Source organism: Eriocheir sinensis, chromosome 12 (assembly GCF_024679095.1).
Source record: "Eriocheir sinensis breed Jianghai 21 chromosome 12, ASM2467909v1, whole genome shotgun sequence".
NCBI lineage: Eukaryota > Metazoa > Arthropoda > Malacostraca > Decapoda > Varunidae > Eriocheir > Eriocheir sinensis.
In genome coordinates, this window is record NC_066520.1 from 9,279,116 (window position 1) to 9,296,008 (window position 16,893).

At 46.2% G+C, this 16,893-nt stretch overlaps 1 protein-coding gene across 1 annotated transcript in view; it reads right to left on the minus strand.

Moving 5' to 3' along the window:
* The window catches only part of LOC126997255 (uncharacterized), a 70,193-nt gene that overhangs the window by 11,152 nt on the left and 42,148 nt on the right, over positions 1-16,893 (minus strand). Inside the window, exons 9-24 of the mRNA XM_050858252.1 lie at positions 15,469-15,653; positions 14,656-14,880; positions 14,193-14,336; positions 13,475-13,631; positions 12,944-13,152; positions 12,493-12,613; positions 12,193-12,323; positions 11,923-12,039; positions 11,078-11,195; positions 8,082-8,250; positions 3,803-3,945; positions 3,194-3,375; positions 2,943-3,048; positions 2,515-2,646; positions 2,008-2,177; positions 1,695-1,868 (exon numbers count right to left, since the gene is read on the minus strand). Of these exons, the coding sequence (XP_050714209.1) occupies positions 1,695-1,868; positions 2,008-2,177; positions 2,515-2,646; positions 2,943-3,048; positions 3,194-3,375; positions 3,803-3,945; positions 8,082-8,250; positions 11,078-11,195; positions 11,923-12,039; positions 12,193-12,323; positions 12,493-12,613; positions 12,944-13,152; positions 13,475-13,631; positions 14,193-14,336; positions 14,656-14,880; positions 15,469-15,653 (2,483 nt within the window). The remainder of the gene's footprint in view (positions 1-1,694; positions 1,869-2,007; positions 2,178-2,514; positions 2,647-2,942; positions 3,049-3,193; positions 3,376-3,802; positions 3,946-8,081; positions 8,251-11,077; positions 11,196-11,922; positions 12,040-12,192; positions 12,324-12,492; positions 12,614-12,943; positions 13,153-13,474; positions 13,632-14,192; positions 14,337-14,655; positions 14,881-15,468; positions 15,654-16,893) is intronic.

Consider the following 16,893-nt stretch of genomic DNA (forward strand, 5'->3'; position numbering starts at 1 on the left):
CAGTCATGCACATTGGGTCCAGAAATAGAAGCCACACATACATCATGAATGGGAAACCTCTGCAGGTGATGCAGGAGGAAAAGGATCTTGAGGTCACTGTCAGCAGTGACCTGATACACGCGAATCACTGTAAAAAAAAAAGCGTATAACAAAGCCAACACTATGCTCGGGTTCATAGTTAGGAACTTTAAGTGTAAAACGCCAGACGTGAGGCTATCCTTGTATAATTCCATGGTAAGACCGCACCTCGAGTATGCAGTGCAGATCTGGTCTCCTAACTACATAAAGGACATTGATTTACTGAAACGGATTCAACGATTAAGGGCCTAACCGTACGAGAACGACTCAAGCGACTCAGCCTCTTTACATTGGAGAAAAGACCCCTACAAGGGGATATGATTCAAGTCTTCCAGTACTTGAAAAAGTTCAATAACGTCGACTACTCCAAATTCTTTCAACTACAAACCAACTCAAGAACTAGAAACAACGGTTTACCCATTCAGTCGAGTCGATGCAACACAGACATCGGAAGGAGTTTCTTTTCAAACCGAGTCATCCGCCACTGGAACAATCTTCCCTCAAAAGTAGTAAATGCGAATACCATCAACTCATTCAAAAATCGAATCGATCGTCATTTCGTTGCGTCAGGAATAAACTGAATATCGAGGTGCTTCCATCTGCTCCCCAGGCCCCAAGTGGCTGTCGAGCAGATTAAATCACCAAAGCGGGCAACCTCGTAATGAGCCAATAGGCTTTCTGTTGCCTGCATCTCCATGTTTCCATGTTTCATGCACCCTCTCCTCTTTCGTTCTGCATAAGTCATGCATAAGTCATACTGTTGGTCCCTGTGGGGTGGGGTAGGATTAATAAAGGTGAAACTGGCTGAAAACTCAGAGCGAGCATGCCAGCTAAACACAGGGTTACTGAATGACGTGAATTCTTTCTTCCTCGCCCTTTCGCCCTTCACCTTGAAACTTACAAGAATATTGTAAAAACTTTGGCAGATTGTTCTCCGTTAGGGAAGGTCGGAGAGACACTCACATAACTTACTTGAGACACTCAAACACCGATTGTTTTTTCATAGGTGTTGGTAATAAGAAAACACGTGAAGAGAAAACACGTATAACGGTCACGGTCATCAAAATGGAGCGAGACGGAGGGAAGCAGAAAGTTGCTTTAGTCACAACAACAACCACAACTCATGAATATGCAAATAGAGAGACGGGGACTCTCAGTCTCTCACACAGGCTCTGCAGGAAAAAGAATAACCCAAACACAGCGGCTATGTGTGCACCACCACCATGCAACAACGAGGGAGACTTTGTATAGACATTGACACCCCAGAAAGAATAGCTGTGTTGATGTCTGCCACGCCGAACCAGACCGACAAGTCCCAACGCCCCAGCCAAAGCATAAACCAAACACAGTAGCGACGCAGGCTCTACCACTATCCAACGAGGGGAAGTTACATATAAGTCTCCCAGCCCCACGAAGTAAATGCTTGTGTGCGTGTGGTGGATCTCATCTAAACAGAGTAATAAATCACCGCCACAAGAAAAGAATAAACCAAACAGTTGTAAGGGCCACGACCATCACGCAGGAAAGGGGAAATAGTTTAGTTCGGATTAGTTCCCCCTTTAAAGAATAGCTACATGTCTGCGATGGCTCGTTAAGCAAGAGCCGTAAATACTCACCGCCACAACGGCCCCGAAGCACAACGTGATGTCAGCCGGAGCGTTGTTGGTGATTGTGATCTTAATTGTGTTCCTGTACCCTGCTGGAACCACCGACACAAAGTCCATCATTTTCAAGACTCCCTCGTAAGCGTCCATAGAGTCTGTTGTTAAGAAGGAGGTCATCGCCAAGTTCTGTCGTTGAAATAAAGCATGGTGAGGGAGAGATGGGAGACGTGACAAAGGTTGAAGGTATTCTGACAACAATTGAAAATAAGTAAACTCGAGAGGATCGCAATATCACCATTAACAGAACCTTTTAGTTAATTCTTACCGGAGTGAGGGCGGCGTCTACAGTGATCGCCTGGGTGAGGGTGGTTTGTGTCCCCGCGGCGTCCAGGATCACAGTGAGCGTCCCGGAGCCCGCCGCCATACCTCGCATCATCACGCCGAACACGATGGAGTTTTCGTCGGCTATGATACCCTCGACGTAGGACCCATTACCTGAAGGGAGGGAGGGGAGGGGGGTGATGGAAGTGGTATGACGCCGACGTGCACCTTGGCACCCTTCACATCCTAGCTAACTATCTCTCATCCCGTTGTCATTGGTAACACTCCATCACCCTCCAGCCTTCTGTGTTAGGGAACTACGATCGTAGCAACATCTAGCTGCCTCCCTTGTCAAAAAAAACACACACTCCTTAGCCATGCACGCCCTTGCCCCGCCTTACCGCACCTATCCCTCCCATGCATCTCCGTTCCAGCGCTTTGTCTCTAACCCAGTAACTGTTGTCATCCGTGCACCTTATGTCGCCTCACCACACTTCTCCGCTCCACGTACCTAGGTTCTTGAGCACGCCCATGTCCACCGTTGCGCCCAGGGTCCACTCGGTGCCGTGCAGAATGGTGTTTTGTTGGTAAAGGTTGTTCTCCTTGCCGTACGGGTCTCGGTCTACACACGGAAAGTTGTCTCCTGAAGGGGAAGTGTCTGTGAGCGCGAGTTTAGAGGAATTTATGACGGAGGGCTGCCCGTTCATTTTGAGGTGTTTTGGTATAATGAAGTAGTAGTAGTAGTAGTCGTAGTAGTAGTAGTAGTAGTAGTAGTAGTAGTAGTAGTAGTAGTAGTAGTAGCGGTAGAAGTATTATTATTATTAGCAGTAGTAGTAGTGGTAGTGGTAGAAGTAGTAGTAGTAGTAGTAGTAGTAGTAGTAGTAGTAGTTGTTGTAGCAGGTCTCATCATTATCGTGTGTGGGTGTGGATGTTACTTACCCACTTCAAGGATGAGAATTCGACACAGACCAATCACCGCAGTGTCATCCACTGAGACGAAGAGCTTGTACGGCATCACGCTGCCAGGCTTGGTCCGAAATAGCACCTGTAGGAGACAAACCACACCTGTATACACACACACACACACACACACACACACACACACACACACACACACACACACACACACACACACACACACACACACACACACACACACACAGTTTAGCACAGCACAACAAGCAACACACCTGGATTATCTGAGGGATGCCGGGCTCAACTGTGGTCGGGATGCTGCTGGTGAGGAAGGCCAGGGTTGGGGCCATGGCGGCATCGTAGATTGGCGGTCCACTGGCCAGGCTGACGCTCTCCCAGGCGGTCCAGATGATCCGTTCGTCCAGGCTGAGCCCCGCGCTAATGTTGTAACTGCCCGCTGAGGCAGTACCAGACAAAATGCATGGAAGTTAAAGGGCAGTGCTTCAGGCGTTTTTTGCGTCTCGGTGGCGTTACTTCCATACATATTTCACCTCCCAGTCGCTGAGTTAATTTTACCTTTTTGTATATAATTATCTCAAATTACATCCCTTATTCGTACTGTAACTAACCGATTATTCGCTAAAATGTTAGTATTGATGATTGTTTCCTCGTCTTCATGCAGTAATCAGTTTCATAAAATAGATATTAAATAAACAAATAAAAAAAGATAATAAGTACTGAGCAGCATATTGCTGCACACTACCTACCAATCAGTGCCTTACATTACTCTGACCTTAAGTAGAAACACACACACACACACACACACACACACACACACACACACACACACACACACACACACACACACACACACTGTTACGCACCTACGAAGAAAGACTGATCAGTTGGCATGTCGAAGTACATCTCGATAAGTAACTCGAGGTCGCTGGAGACCCCCGATCGCTGTGTGCCGCAGGAGGGGCCAAGAGACAGCTGCGCGGTGTCCTCGAAAGGTCGATCCAGCAGCCTGTGCGGAGAGTGGAATAAGAGAGCAACAAAAAAGTAATGGGGGATATAGGGCGAGGCGGGGAGTATCGTGCTATTATTGGGAAAATAAGTCCGTATTCTTAAACGCCTCGGCACCCCAGTTTGCTTGTTTGATAAAAACTCTTGTGGAAGGTTCTGGGACTGGGACTGTTTTGTGACCCTAGTGATAGTTTTACACGATTTCTGCACCACGAACGGGAAAATTACCCATGAAAACACGGTTAATCTTTTATGTGACCTTAGGAAATAGTCGTAGTGGGAGCCCGATATGTTTAAAGATATGGACCATATTCACTAAAAATCTTCTAGGACTTGGGAGGGGAAACTTTTATATCTTTTTGAGGGCCAATTTATGGTCACTGTACGGACCGCCCCGGATCTGGATCTGAATTTATGATGCGCAGGGCACCTGTACAGGTGCATGACACGCATATTTATGTTGGCTGTTGGGGGCAATGTCTATATAGTAACATGTCGGGACACTCTTTTCAATAAAACCGTCCCTTCCCGCGCATGACGTACACTGGGGTACACTGAGCTGAGAGCTCAGTCGCTCTGAAGTCACGGTCGTGTGTGGTGTTGCGGTCGTGTCCGCTCGCCATCGCGATACTTTTTCCCATCGATGCCATGCCCCACACTTGTGCAGTTATGTGTGTGTATATATATATATATATATATATATATATATATATATATATATATATATATATATATATATATATATATATATATATATATATATATATATATATATATATATATATATATATATATATATATATATATATATATATATATATATATATATATATATATATATATATATATATATATATATATATATATATATATATATGTATATATATATATATATATATATATATATATATATATATATATATATATATGCAAAATTGCAGATTTACGATGACAGTAATGTCACTAAATATAGCCTGTCTGGTGCAACATCAGATAATATCCTCTGCTGTAATCAGGGGCGATGCCAGACATTGTAGACATCGGGGACTTAAACCCTAGGAGGGGTCCCCTGGGAAAACAAATAAAAACAACCCCATAGATAGTGACTTCTGGGGACTTAAGGGACTTTGATATAATGACAAAATTAATTTATGATACGTCCTACACTAGAATCAAGTTACTGTATAATGAATTAGGTAAAAAAAATATGTCTTAAAACCTTAAAACCTTAAAAAAGATCTGGGGCTTTTGATGAAAGATCTGGGGCTCAAGCCCTTTCTTGAAGCCACCCTCCCCCGCCGCCTATGGTTGTAATAAATGAGTGGGCCCAAAGTGTTTTATAATTATTAATTGTTGTAGTAGTAGATTTCCTACCTTATCCTCATGTTTACTGAATTATGAAACCCATGTGAAGAGCAAGGAAACCATATAAGTCTATCGTTAAACCAGTTTTCCATCCTAACTTTTCATAAATGAATTGTTAAATCGATTGATTCTTGATCGTCATGAAAATGAAATCTATTACCAAGTCTTCACAAAAAAATCAACCTATAACATTACATTTAGTGTGGTAACAAAAATTTAATGTAAGAACTAAATAAACGTTTAAAGTTGACATTTTACTGTAGTCTCTGCTCAAACATTACTTCATCCATTTTCTGTCATCGCTACCCCATGATACGTCACGGCTATATCTCCCATCCCTCCCTCATACTCCCTCCCCCCCGATGCGCGTGTCCCGACATTACTTATATAGACATTGGTTGGGGTTACGGGGGAACCGAATGTGCAGGGGAGGGAAGTGAATCGGGTGTAATTGTTGGTGTTGGTGTGTTGTGGTGACAAGTGAGTGTGTATTTGTTTTCTGAATGAGTCTATTGTACCACAGTCTAAAATCTGATGAGGGAGGCTGCTCCAGTCACGTATGGTGCGTGGAAAGTATGAGTGCTTGTATGCGTCAGTGTTAGTGTGATATGTTTGGTATTTATGGGTGTGTGTGTTACGAGTACGTTGACTGTTTGCATTGTGAAGGTATGTTTGCGGGTCAATGTCAATGTGAGTGTTAGTGATCTTGTACAGAAATGTAAGTCTGTGTGCTTGTCTGCGTAAGTGAAGAGGTTCCATGTTTATCTGTTGTTTCATCCGTGTTGTGATGCCAGGCGTTCAAGTGTAATTGTTTGTAATGAGCCTAACCTTCTTGGTGTTGATTTGTTCTAACCTATCCATGTTTCTGTGTGTGTAAGGATCCCACACCGTGTAGTAGTATTCCAGTGTTGGTCTCACAAGTGTGTCATAAGCTATGTGTTTTATGTCAGGTGTGCGGTTATGTAAATTCCTCCTCAGGAACCCCATAGTTCGGTTGGCTGTGGCACTGATGTGGTCTATGTGAGTGTTGAACTTTAGGTTAGTGGAGAGGTGGACACCACGATACTTGTGTATGTGGACTGATTCAAGTTCTGAATTTTGGAGAGTATAAGTGTGATGGATGGGGTTGTGAGCTCTGGTGAATCTTAATAGTGTGCACTTGTCAGGGCGGAAATGCATCTGCCAGGTGGGCTCCCACCGCTGGGGGGCGTCCAAGTCTTTTTGTAGCAGTCTGCAGTTGTCATTAGTCTTTACTGCTCTAAACAGCAAACTATCGTCGGCAAATAGTCTAGTGGAAGAGTTAGGCGTTGAGAGTGGAAGATCGTTAATGTACAGGAGGAAAAGAAGGGGGCCTAGAACGGTTCCTTGTGGGACACCTGAAGACAGTGTCAGATGAAGATCCGTCAATAAGAACACGTTGAGTCGGTTAGTAAGAAATGCAGTGATCCAGTGTAGAATGTGACCTGAAATACCGTAGTATTTCAATTTTAATGCCAGTCTTTTGTGCGGGACTTTGTCGAAGGCTTTGGCAAAATCTAAAATAATAGCGTCAACTTGTTTGATGTCACGTCGGTCAAGTAGCCTCGTAATGTCGTGAAATGTAGTAATGAGTTGCGATTCACATGAGCGTTTAGGTCGAAAGACGTGTTGTGAGTCAGTAAGGATGATGTTTGTGTCAAGGTGATTCATTATGTGTTTGTGTATTATGTGTTCAAAAATTTCACAAGGAATCGATGTTAGTAAAATGGGATGATAATTGGTTGGGTCAGTCCGGTCACCTGTCTTAAATAAAGCGTTAATATTTGCCAAAAGCCAATCAGACGGTAATGAGGTGGATGATAGGGATTGGGTGAATGGCCTGAAGGATGGGGGCAAGGATGGGGGCAAAGGATTTAAGGATGAAGGCGGGAATGTTGTCGGGGCCAGTGGATTTAGTTGTGTCAAGTCCTTCCAGTAATTTCTGTATTCCGTCAGTCGTAATGTCAAGGGGGACTATCGGGAGGAAGGGGCTGTGTGGCATGTTTGGTGTTAGGTTGTGTTTTTGTGTGTACACTGATTGGAACTGTGTTGAATATTTGTGCTTTGTGTTGTGGGCTGGTTACTAATGTGTTATTGTTGTCTTTTAGTGATGTAATCGTATTAGTGTCATGTTTGCGCGCCTTAAAGAATTTGAAAAAGTTTCTTTTGTTATTTCTTACGTTGTCTGCGCGGTAAATTGCAATGTGTTTGCGTTCCGCTACTTTTATGTTTTTGGCAAATGTCTTTTAGTGGTTTTTGTAGGCGGTCCAATTATCTGTTGTGTTGTATGTTTACGCGCGTCTGTAGAGTCTTTGTTTCTTGCGATGTTGTCTGCGTAGATCCCTGGAAAACCAGGGAAGTGTGTACCTACTAGAAAGTGTTTTTTGTGGTATGTGTCTGTTCATAGAGTCGTGTATGGCTTGTACGGTTTCTAGAAATTTACGGTCTTTTGTTTTAAGTTCATGAGCGGTCAGCCCAATAATCTGAGCTAACCGAAGAAATGTGTGGACATAAAAAATGAACAATAAAGCCTCTAATTGAAGTGGTTAGTTCACTCCACCACCCACCACTCTCATCCTTGGCCTATAAAGTCATGCTCCATGGCTTAATGTGCTTAACTATCAGTCTTGGCCCATTGATTAATGTTCTTTGATACTTTAAGGCCACCACGCTCCACTTATCCCTATGCCTATACATTAACGGTTTTGGTCATAATGTCCTCCTGAACTAATCACTTGCTGACGAGACACTCACGCGTTAAGCCGTGTCGCGCCCTCGTTGATGACGGCCTGTCGCCCCGCCACGCACTGGACGCCCCTCCCGGCCTTCACCACCCGGGCCGAGCACGTCCGGCCGCCCCACTGTGGTTCGTCCACATCCGACACTGACTCCGCCAGCAGGTTGGTGTACGGCCTCCCTCCGGCTGGGGGCAGGGGAGCAACGGCAGGGAAGGCGTCAGATTAGAATGCACGTGCCAGTGTGTTGTACATAACACTAATTATCTGGCTTTGTTGAGATGGATGTGACCTCAGTTCACGTCAAGACACCTAAGGTAATGTCATATTGAAAGATTTAGTGGTGTTGGTGGAGAGTCACACTGTAGGTGCAAAAAGTGGTAGGGTCGTTATTGGTGCTGGTGATATTGTTGTTATCGCTGTAGTTGAAGGAGGTTGGGAAGGTGTTGATGTGTTGTTGTTTTGTGTGTGTTGTTGATGGTGGTTGGGATGGTGTTGTTGATAAAGTTGGTAGTGATGAAGGTGGTGTTGAAAGAAATTTAAGATGCAGTTCAAAGTGAATAAAGCAATATCTCTCTTTACCTCAACTTTTCAACATTTTCTCTATAAACTCACATAGACCCCGTCTTTTACTTCTACTGATACATTTTCGTCTCCTTCAAGCCAGATCAAACCTGACCCCTGTACCCAGTTTGTTCCTTTTTTACTTGTTATGATTTTCTGTCACTATAACTCCAGAATTATTAAAACAGGTCTTAAGGGAATTTAATAAAGTGTCCTCGTCATTATTATCTTGTTGACTTTTGAAATAAAATAAAAAAGTCGCAGCTGAAATTGGTTAAGAGTTTCAGAAAATTCTCAACTCGTTAATGAAAGATGGCAAAATCGAAGAGCTTTCAGCTAACAAAAGTATAAGAATTCTGATCCAAAGTTTTATCTGTGTGCATAGAGATGTAATGGATTTAGTTTATGCCTATTTTAAAGGTGAAATGAGTAACCATTATATAAATGAGAACACACACACACACACACACACACACACACACACACACACACACACACACACACACACACACACACACTCACTCACTCACTCACTCACACACTCACTCACACACTCACCCACTCACTTACTCACCCACTCACTCACTCACCCACCCACTCACCCACTCACTCAACCACCCCACCCTCACCACTCACCCACCCACCCCACCCACTCCACCCTCACTCCTCCCACCCACCCACCCACCCACCCCCACCCACCCCTCACCCCACCTCACCCACTCCCACCTCCACCTCCCCACTCACCACCACCCACCACCACCCACCCACCACCCCCACCCACCCACTCACCCACTCACTCACTCACTCACTCACTCACTCACTCACTCACTCACTCACCCACCCACTCACCCACCCACTCACCCACCCACTCACTCACTCACTCACTCACTCACTCACCCACCCACTCACCCACCCACTCACCCCTCCCACCCTCACTCACCCACCCACCCCTCCACCCACCCACTCACTCCCACACTCACTCCACTCACCCACCTCACTCACCCCACTCACTCACCACCCACTCCCTACCTCACCCACTCACTCACTCCCACCCACCCACTCACCCCTCCTCCTCACCACCCACTCACCCACCACCACCCACTCACTGACTCACCCACTCACCCACCCACTCACCCACCCACTCAGTCACCCACTCACTCACTCACTCACTCACCCACCCACTCACTCACCCACTCACTCTCTCACTCACTCACTCAGCTCACTGACTCACCCACTCACTCACCCACTCACTCACTCACCCACTCGCTCACTCACCCACCCACTCACTCACCCACTCACTCACTCACTCACCCACACATTCACCCACACACTCACCCACTCACTCACACACCCACTCACTCACTCACTCACCCACTCACCCACTCACTCACCCACTCACTCACCCACCACTCACCACTCACTCACCCTCCTCACCACCCACCCTCCACTCACCCACTCACTCACCCACCACTCACTCCCACCCCTCACCCACTCACCACCTCCCTCCACTCACCCTCACTCACCCTCACCCACTCACTCACCACTCACTCACCACCTCCTCCACCACCACTCACCACCACCACCCTCACTCACTCACTCCACTCCTCACTCACTCACCACCTCACCCACTCACCCCTCCACTCACCCACTCACTCACCACCCACTCCTCCCACCACTCACTCCACCCACTCACTCACTCACCCACCCACCATTCACTCACTCACTCCTCCCACCACTCACCCACCACCTCACTCTCTCTCTCTCTCTCTCTCTCTCTCTCTCTCTCTCTCTCTCTCTCTCTCTCTCTCTCTCTCTCTCTCTCTCTCTCTCTCTCTCTCTCTCTCTCTCTCTCTCTCTCTCTCTCTCTCTCTCCCTCCACTCACTCACTCACCCACTCCACTCCACTCCACTCACTCACTCACTCACTCACTCCTCCTCCTCACTCACCACTCACTCCACTCCTCCACCACTCACCACTCACTCACCACTCACTCCTCCTCACTCACCCACTCACTCACCCACTCACTCCACCACTCACCCACCACTCACCACTCACTCACTCACTCACCCACCACTCACTCACTCCACCACTCACTCCACCCACCTCACCCACTCACTCACCCACTCACTCACCCACTCACTCACCCACTCACTCACCCACTCACTCACTCACCCACTCACTCACTCACTCACTCACCCACTCACTCACTCACCCACTCACCCACTCACCCACCCACTCACTCACTCATTCACCCACTCACTCACCCACTCACTCACTCACTCACCCACTCACTCACTCTCTCACTCTCTCTCTCTCTCTCTCTCTCTCTCTCTCTCTCTCTCTCTCTCTCTCTCTCTCTCTCTCTCTCTCTCTCTCTCTCTCTCTCTCTCTCTCTCTCTCTCTCTCTCTCTCTCTCTCTCTCTCTCTCTCTCTCTCTCTCTCTCTCTCACCCGGGAAGACCACCCTCATGAGGAGCCCGGCCTGTGACCCCTTGTACCACACAGTGTCGGTGGGCGTCATGGGGCTGATCCAGGCGCGGAGTTCCTTTGTCTCGTTTATCGCTATAATCTGAGCAAAAGAAAAATCTGGTTCGCCCGCTGCCGGTTCTTGCGGTACAGTTAGTCAAGCATGTACATCCTAAACCTACCCCAGAGCATGAAGTAATATGAAAATAGTCTGAAATGTGAGATATGTTCACGTAACAGCCTCCACCACCGCTAATTTTCATTCATTCTATATTTAGATGTTTAGAAAAGCTCCATAGTCTCAGGGTTAACTGGACCTACTCTTTGGGACATTATGCATGGTTGCCTCCTTCGTCTATCTACACATACCCATACCTCTTAGAATAGTTTTATGTTGCCCTTGCTTACTCTTTACATATAACCGTATCCCTGGCTAGCAGGGCGTAGGTACTGCTCCTTCTTAACCATGAATGCATAGACTGTCTCCTCAACCATCTTCATTTTCCCAGCTCCATCTCCGTCCATGCAAGTTATCTGCAGGATCAGTTCTGGGTATCTCGATGGCTGATTCATAACTGTGCGTCCACAAACTACACGCACCCATTGCCATGCTGCTGTTTTGTCAGCTCTGTCTTCTCTTCCTCTCTGTAGCCCCTATTCTAGCCCACGAGCTCGGGAACTCACTCCAAGGTAGGATAAAGTTACATCACAACAATGCAGAAAATTGTTGAAAGAAAAAGTTTATGAGAAGAAAAATCGGTGTGAAGATGAAGACAGGCAGACTGATAGACAGGCAGACAGACAGACAGGTCCAGCTTTTAGAAACTCACAGTAGCAGCGACAGTACCGCTGAGCCCTGGAGAACAGGTAATTACGGCCCCGGCTGGTGCTGTGCTGACGGTCACGGAGAACTCGAATTGTATGTCGTTAGCACCCGCCTCAGCAGCCTGGAGAAGAGGAATGGATGAGAGAGAGAGAGAGAGAGAGAGACTGTATTCGGTCAATCTTGGGTTATCTTATACATTAGCACTTTCCCCACACTCGTGCCAAGAGCCGATGTCCTGCTCCTCCCAAAAAGCGTGCGTGCACCCAATACTCGCCTTGCCCGTAGAGTTGTAGAAGAGCGTGAAGGTCGCTGAGAGGTCCGTATTGAAGACCAAGTGTCTGCTCAGGTCTGGAAGGTTGGCGATGTTTGCCCCGACCTTCCCGTAACCAATCCCGCACACCCTGTCTGTAGGAGAAAAGGTCACAGTAAGGTCGCTGCCTAATCCCCAACTCCCTCAACACCGTCTCCCAGTCACCACCCAAAGACATCCTTCCTCCCCACTTCTCCGCGTCCTCTTCACCCAACTACCATCTCTCACCCTGCCTCTTCTCCTCCTAACCACGGCCTAACTTACTCCCGACGTTGGCGTCCAGTGTGCAGGTCAGCTCGATGTTGCCCAGGCTGGGGAGGGTCATGGTGGCTGCCCACGTGACGACCTGGCCCATCTCCACAGCCGTTGGGGTGAGGGCCGTGATCTGCAAGAATATATAGAGGGCGTTCATGAGGGACTATTGCTGTGACAAGGGAAGGGGAGCAGGAAGAGTTCATCCTTTATTCCTCCCATTACTTTAAGGAAAAAAAGAAAAAAAGAAGGAAGAAGCTAGTGGACAGTAAGCACAAGAGAAGTAAAGAAAAGGTCATTTTTTTTTCGGACATGAAGAATTAGTATGTATGGATGTTTGCTTTCATGTATGTGTGTGTGTGTGTGTGTGTGTGTGTGTGTGTGTGTGCGAATCATCCACTGGCACTTTCTCCGTCTACTCTTACCGTAAAAATAATAAAATAAAAATAATCGAAGGACTTACCGCGCTCCAGGTGGGTGTTCCTGACGCTACCGGGGGTATAACTCCTGCAGTGACAGTGAGCGTGGTAGTCTGCGCGTAAATAGAGGTGGTGCCCATGACAAGGCCGATGGTTACGTCCACAGTGTCCCCCACGTTGGCCTCCATCGCGAACACGTTGAAGAAGAACCGCATGCGATTAGCCGGGTTGTTGTGATGGTCGGTCGCCAAGGCTGAAGGTCAAGAAGGGGACGACAAAAGCACCAATCAAAGTTCAAGTTGTTAACGAAGCTGCTACATTTGTGTCTGTGAAAGCATCCTTATCATTATCACCAGAACCGCCACACTCTCTTATGGTTCAGCGTTGTTGTTTGTTACTTGTCTTCAGCACTTTTTTCCATATCCATTTACATTCCCTTCCCTTCCCCTTCTTCCCTCCCCTCGAATGTACCGCCACTCATATACGATCAGCTCCCCGCCCATTTCCCCTCCCTTTTCCCTCCCTCTCTCTGACTCCCCCCTTCCCACTCCCTCCTCCTAAGCACCAGCACTTACGGTAAATTACGTTCTTGGTGATGAGCTTCTGCGTGTACTCTCCCATGACGTTGGTTCGGTGCGAGACTGACGGGTAGTAAGTGACAAACCCGGCAGGAGAACAGGCAAAGTTGTCACCCACACTGTCGACGCCCATGTTGGTGATGCTGAAGGCGTCCTGTTGGGGGAAGGATGTGTGTTAACGATGGTTGGTAAGGAAGAAAGTCGTTAAAAGATGGATGGAACGACCCTCTCTCATATCCCATTCTTTCTCGCTCTTTCTCGTGATATATAGCGCATGATTATGTTTGTCATGCTGCAAAGAAGGACGTGTCAGTGAAGGGAGGGAACAGACTCTTCCATATCTTGTTTATTTTCACTATTTCTTGAGATATAGCAGAGAATATAAGATCACACCTTTTGTGAAGTATTGACTATATTTTCATGTCTCATTCTTTCTTCCCAATGCAGGTGATGCTGTTTTGGCAAGATTTTTTCTTTCTAAAGGAATGTGTGTGTATAAATGTGGATTAAAGCATTGATGAGAACCGAAAGGAGAACGATGTATGCAAAATGGCTTTACTTCTGTCTTAATAGTACGTGCAAACCTCAATCGTATAGTGTTTTTATCTATCTATCTTTAAGTATGTGTGTGTGTGTGTGTGTGTGTGTGTGTGTGTGTGTGTGTGTGTGTGTGTGTGTGTGTGTGTGTTTGCTCGCTACACCCGCGGACACTCACGAAGGCGGCGGTGGTGGGTGTCCAGACTTGCAAGAGTAAGTCCTCGAAGGGTTGGTTGATGTAGGTGTCCAGTAGGAAGGTGGCGCCGGCGTACTGGGCGACCTCTGTGGGGGCGTCCAGGGTGATCATCGGGGTGTAGGTGCCCTGAGGGGGAAGAGAAGGAGTGATGAGAGGGTATATTAATGGCTTGTTTCTTTGTCTGAGTAATTCCTGTGCATATTAGGAGCTTTTGAATACTTGACACGAAGCTTCAAGAGGATCCAGTCTCACTTTCTGTTTATCTATCTATCTGTCTATCTATCTATCTATTTTAATCAAGGGTATAGTAAGAAGAGGAAGTGGGTTAGTGACGCAGGTACAGGTGGGGGAGAAGGAAAGACAGAAGAAGTGTACAGTTGCATGGTGTTGGTTCGTTAATTGTTCTGATGTATCTATCTATCTATCTATCCTCCTCCCCCCTCACCGGCAGCATGCTGTAGCTCATCTTGTCCGAGCCCACGTAGATGTAGTTGTTGTTGTCGTACTGTGCCCCGATGGTGACGGTGGCGCTGGTGTTGGTGTAGTCTGGGTTGGAGATGAGCGTGGCCGAGAACTCGACGGTGATGGTGCTGTCCGTGTAGTCCGTCTGCCCCAACACGTACGGGTCGGTGTTGATGATGTTGCCGAAGTCGAAGTAGGCGCGATCGGTCTGTGTAGAGTACGTGAAGGGAAGGAAATTAAAGCCCCTACTCTTACACGTATCGGCGCCTCACTTCGCCTCTCATAGAAGTGGCTGGATTTTTCATGGACTGTTTTCTGATCCTAGTGATAGTTAGTTATACCCGACTTCTCCAGCACCTTGAACGGGAAAAAATGCCCATGAAAACCCGGCTAATTTTTCCTGTGGTTTTGGAAAATAGTCGTAATGGAAGCCCGATGTGTTGAAAAGTGTGAACCTAAATGTACGTGAAGGGAAGGAAATTAAAGCCCCTACTCTTACACGTATCGGCGCCTCACTTCGCCTCTCATAGAAGTGGCTGGATTTTTCATGGACTGTTTTCTGATCCTAGTGATAGTTAGTTATACCCGACTTCTCCAGCACCTTGAACGGGAAAAAATGCCCATGAAAACCCGGCTAATTTTTCCTGTGGTTTTGGAAAATAGTCGTAATGGAAGCCCGATGTGTTGAAAAGTGTGAACCTAAATGTAAAGTGGTATTGTAGTGAAAAGCCACCTCTGCTCCCCTTTTTTATTTATCTTTCAGTCCAGGCCGCTTATCTCTCTCTCCCACACTTACCACATGGGCATACTTCTCACTCTTGGTCGTCATTATCTTCACTTGGTCAGGATCCAGCGTTAGCCCACCCTCGGTCTTTATCATAGTGCCGATGTAGGTCACCTTCATGTCACACAGGGCGAAGGCGGTGTTGCCTGAGACGGGGTCCATCGAGAACACTTCCACCAGGAGCTGCATGGGTGTGGCTGCAGGAGAGGTTAGAGTTGGTATCAAGAGAGGAGAATCAAGACGCCTCGCTATCCGGAATCGATCTTTTTTTTTGCCGCTCTTTTCCGTTTGCGTTTATAGGATCAGTGCGCACCAGGCTTTTTTGTTTTTATTTTGTTTTTGCCCTTTAAGTGTTTCCTCTACTGTGAAAAACAACTGTTGGGGGACTTGGAGAATGGAGTGTCAACTGTAGTATAATGTCCATAGAATATTATACATCCACTCCTAAAAGATAAGCAAAAAATTTAAACATCCCTATTCATTATCGTTAATATATCATAGAAAAGATATATTATTATTGTCATTACACTTCATATTACTATTTTCTAGTAATTATTTCATTATTATAATTATTTTTTATTGTTATTATTATAGGAAGTAGTAATAGAAAATAATAGTAATTGTGATAACAGTAGTAGTAGTACTACTACTACTACTAGTAGTAGTAGTAGTAGTAGTAGTAGTAGTAAGCATAGTAGTAGTAGTAGTAGTAGTAAGCATAAGTAGGTCTGGGTGCGAGAGGGATTTAGGGGTCTTAGTGAGCTCTGATCTCCGTCCAAGGGCACAATGCATTCAAGCTAGAAATCGAGCAAACAGGGTACTGGGATTTATTTCAAGGAGCGTAAGCAACAGAAGCGCCGAAGTCTTCCTCAAACTATATTTAGCATTAGTTGACCTCATCTTGATTATGCGGTTCAGTTCTGGTCACCTTACTATAGAATGGATATAAAAATGTTAGAATCGGTGCAGAGGAGGATGACTAAGATGATTCAGGGGTTAAGAAACTTGCCATACGAGGAAAGACTCAAACAGTTAAACTTGCATTCTCTAGAAAGGCGAAGGCTGCGTGGAGACATGATCGAGGTTTATAAATGGATGAAGGGCTTTAATAAGGGGGATATTCATAAGGTTTTGTTGTTAAGAGAACCGGGTAGGACACGTAGTAATGGGTTTAAACTGGATAAATTCAGATTCAACAGGGACAAAAATTGGTTTACTAACAGAGTGGTAGATGAGTGGAACAGACTGAGCAGTCATGTGGTGAATGCCAATACAATTGTCACATTCAAAAATAGATTAGATAAATTCATGGACAGTGATAATAGGTGGGGGTAGATTCACGGGAGCTTAGGTTCAAAGGAGCTGCCTCGTACAGGCCTACCGGCCTCTTGCAGACTCCTACGTTCTTATGTTCTTATGTTAGTAGTAGTAGTAGTA